This window comes from Scyliorhinus torazame, chromosome 4 (assembly GCF_047496885.1).
Source record: "Scyliorhinus torazame isolate Kashiwa2021f chromosome 4, sScyTor2.1, whole genome shotgun sequence".
Lineage (NCBI taxonomy): Eukaryota > Metazoa > Chordata > Chondrichthyes > Carcharhiniformes > Scyliorhinidae > Scyliorhinus > Scyliorhinus torazame.
The window spans coordinates 192,087,082-192,090,816 of record NC_092710.1 but is presented as its reverse complement, the minus strand read 5'-3'; the positions used below and the strand labels follow the sequence as shown (position 1 = coordinate 192,090,816).

The 3,735-nt window shown below is 47.3% G+C and overlaps 1 protein-coding gene across 1 annotated transcript; it reads right to left on the bottom strand.

The window, feature by feature from the left end:
* Positions 1 to 503: 503 nt before the first annotated feature.
* On the bottom strand, positions 504 to 3,454 carry LOC140411692 (zona pellucida sperm-binding protein 3-like). The gene is made up of 9 exons (XM_072500712.1): positions 3,084 to 3,454; positions 2,088 to 2,203; positions 1,906 to 2,009; positions 1,637 to 1,814; positions 1,423 to 1,549; positions 1,259 to 1,347; positions 940 to 1,058; positions 747 to 867; positions 504 to 668 (listed from the first exon to the last, which is right to left on the bottom strand). The coding sequence occupies exons 1-8, from the start codon at positions 3,444 to 3,446 to the stop codon at positions 776 to 778; spliced, it is 1,188 nt and encodes a 395-aa protein (XP_072356813.1). The 5' UTR covers positions 3,447 to 3,454; the 3' UTR covers positions 504 to 668; positions 747 to 775.
* Between the last annotated feature and the right edge of the window lie 281 nt (positions 3,455 to 3,735).

The window sequence follows — 3,735 nt, the reverse complement described above, 5'->3', positions numbered from 1 at the left end:
CCTTTGATGTTGGAATGTTCGATTCCCAAATCCTGATGTGAGAGCTCAAAAGCAGAGTAATATTGGAGGGCCACTGTTCCATTATCCTCGATTAAAAACCGTGCAGTATTCAGATTCCATCTGTATCACTTGCCTGCAAACAGTTAGATATCCGAGACCGGAATGAAGTTCGACAGTCAGACAATGTTCCTTTTCTTGGAGGCCGGGGGGGGGGGGGTGGAGAAAACACCCTGGAGAGAAGAAGGAGACAGCCCCAGTAAATAGCCCCACCAGCCAGGCTCAACTCTAAAGGAGGTCACAGACCTGCTCGCATCCCCTCCCCCACACTGGGTGGCCAAACAGGGGTAGGGGGACGGAAACAGACACAATTAACAGCACCATAAAAACTACGGTCTCAAGTAAGAAGAACCATTCAAAGAGATATGGTTCTTGGAGCTTGAGTGCACAAACCCCAGCCATTATTTCAACGGACTCAGACTAATGAAATGCAGAGACCAATCAGCTCCCAGACAATAGGAATCACTGCTTTATTGATAATTAATTTGATGACTGGGTGAACAGAGTTTGATTGCGTTTCCTGTACAGGAACAAGGTGATCAACGAAGCAGAAATCAGAGAGACAGCCGTCACAGTCAGGGTCACGATCAGGACCACCTCAGACTCCACACCTACAAACCAATGAGAAGCTAATGGTTAGTGAAGGAAACACGGATGGGAAAATGGAAACCAGCAGTCAGCCAACTCACCACCTGGGGACCTCTCCTGCATCCTTCCCTCATTCAGGGAGTCTGTTGGTCACATCAGTATCCAGAATGATCAGGGGTCCAAGTGAGGCCTCAGCTTCCCACTTCAATCCAACTTCACTCTCTGCAATATCAAACATTCCAGTTAGAGAGGGGAAAGGGGAAACCTCCAACATCTAGAGGATCAATGTCCTACCAGCTTCAGCTACAAGATCTCTCCTTCCTCTGGATCCAAATCGCAGCTCCCTTGTGGCACAGTTACCCACACGGCAACAGGCACAAATGTCAATGCTCAATTCCTCCAATGGGCTCCAGCTAAACAAAACAAATCAGTTAACCAACTGCGTTGTGCATCACTTCTCCACCAAAACCCGAGAGAGAGAGAGAGAGAGAGAGAGTGAGTGTGAGTGTGAGTGTGAGTGTGAGTGTGAGTGTGAGTGTGAGTGTGAGAGTGAGAGAGTGAGAGTGAGAGTGAGAGTGAGAGTGAGAGTGAGAGTGAGAGTGAGAGCACTTACACATTCTGTGTCTTCTGGAAAGTACAAGCTTTGTTCCTGGAATCTCTCCGATCCACTGGAGCCAATTTCAGGTGACAGGTGATGAAGATCTGAGGGTAACATCAACACGTCGTTATTTAATGACTCCCTCCCAACACAGACCCCAATGATCAGTTTCCTCTTACCAAGGAACGGTCATCTCCAAAGAAACGGAATGCATCCAAGTCAAACCGGAGCTTGTCCATCTCCCGCTCACCACTTGGCAACACAAAGGTTGAAAAGGAGTCCTCAGCTTTGCTGTCCAGGAGGCAACTGAAGATAGATTTTAAAAAAGGGACATTAAGTGAATCAAGTGAAGCCAGTGAGATGAGCAGCTGGAGAAAGCAGAGAGCTCCTTACCCATTGTAGTCAATAATGCTGTATCTCGGTGTGGAGTCCTTGTCTGGGCTCAATGTAGCTACACAGCGGTCAATGTAGAGCTTCAGGGGCATGTGGTTACTCATTGAAACAGAGGCCTCAATGTGAATGAGGTCACCCAGGTAGTAGACAGTGGAAGTGCGCTCGGTGAGCCAGTCACCTGAAGAACAAGAGGACAAGGGTTGGAGACAGTGGGTGTCACTCCCAGTGAGTGAAGACAGGGAATCACTCCCCATCCACCCATCACATACCATTCATTAGGCGCAGGGAGAATGAAAGATGTCCTTCTCCAGACCTGGTGGAGCTGAATGGGATCCAGGTGGGCCTGATGGGGTTACTGCTCACATTGCCCTTCCTGGTAAGACAGCAAAGTCATTTTAGGACAACTTCAGAGAACACCAGCAGCTGTAAATCTTCGAATAAAGATTCTCACCTAAGGTACCGACACTCAATGGGAACGACAGCTCCATTCGTTCTCACAATGACAGATCCATGATACTCTGGGCTGTGGGTCAGGTGGGTGGTGTAGATCAGGAAATCGCCAGACATCTGAAAGACACCAGGTTAAGGAATGAAGAACTGATCTGAATTGAGAAAGTTCTACACAGGGGCTAACAATGAACTCACCCCATCCAATTAAAACAATTCAAAGGGATTGGCAGGGTCAGTGCAAAGAGGCTGCTGGGCCCCAGCTGGAGAGTCTATGCGGGTGGCTGGGAATGTTCAGTCTGAGGATATTCAGGACAGATGGATTTATTTTTGGATATTAAGGGAATCATTTTGTGCCACAGGGACATGGAGGCTGTGGGAAGTTCAGCCCTGATCTTAATGATCAGGGACAGGCTGGAGAGGCTGTATGGCCTCATATTATTGGTGCTCAGCAACCCCCAGCCATTTATACAAAGATCATTAGCACCAGACCAGGATCAATTAACATGAAATTGAGTCAATAAAAGGACAGCTTCAGTTAACATGAAAAGGAGCCACAAGTGGACAATAATATGGAGCCTGAAAATAGAACAGTTTGATTCCAATGACTGGGAAAGTGGAACGTGTGGCATTCCTCTTGGGTCCAAACCATCTGAATTCCCATTTCATTCTGTTCATTAGCACCCAACCCAATTGGATTAAACTAGACGGAAACTAAACCCTCAGTTCAATTCATCTGAATGAGGAGGAACAAGGGTGGGGGAAATAGAGCAGAAAATCCAAGAGAGGAAAAGCTTGGAGGAACCAAAAGGAAAAGCTTCCAGACCAATGGGGTTGAAGAGACTCAGACCAATGGAAGCAACGTACAATCCAGAATTAGAAAGCTAGCTTGGGGGTTTAAGATGCAGGCGGCCAGTATCCCCTCAATATCAATGACATCTCACCAATGGAATGAAGTGTGTGGCCCAAGATTAGAGCCAGAGTTGAGGTTTGACATTACCTGCAATTTGCTGCCACACTCATGGAGCCCATAGTCAAAGAGGACAGTGTGGTTCTGAGAGTAGATCCTGGTTGGCCGACAGCCTGCTGACCCCAGGGTCAGGTCAGCAGCTTTAATCAGGTGCCTGGTTCCAAATAAATCCAGCTGGACCCTGACCAGCAGCTTGTCCTCTGCACACTGCACCATCACAGTCTGCAGTGGAGACACACTTTGACCCTCAGACACACGGAAATGGGAACCAAAGGGAGGAGGAGGGACTCTCTGAGGCACAGAGATGGCTTTGACTCTGCTCCATGGAAACCTCTGGCCTAGAAACTGTTGCCAAGTATCAGAGGAACAAACAACTCCAACTAACACCAGCATTGGGAACAAAGCTCTCACTCCAAAATCCCCCATGATACCAAACAACTGAACCATCCTGTCCACCAGGGAGCAGCACCTTTTATACTCACAACCTGTACTCACCTGAACTCTTTTGAGGTCAATCAGCTAATTATACTAAAAAGAAACAAGCTCAGGGACAAATTAAAAGGGGCTGCTCCTGATAGGGGGCACTGCCCAAATAATCCTAATAAACTTTCTTATTGTCACAAGTAGGCTTACATTAACCTATTTAATGTAAGTTAATGAAGTCACTGTGAAAATCCCTTAG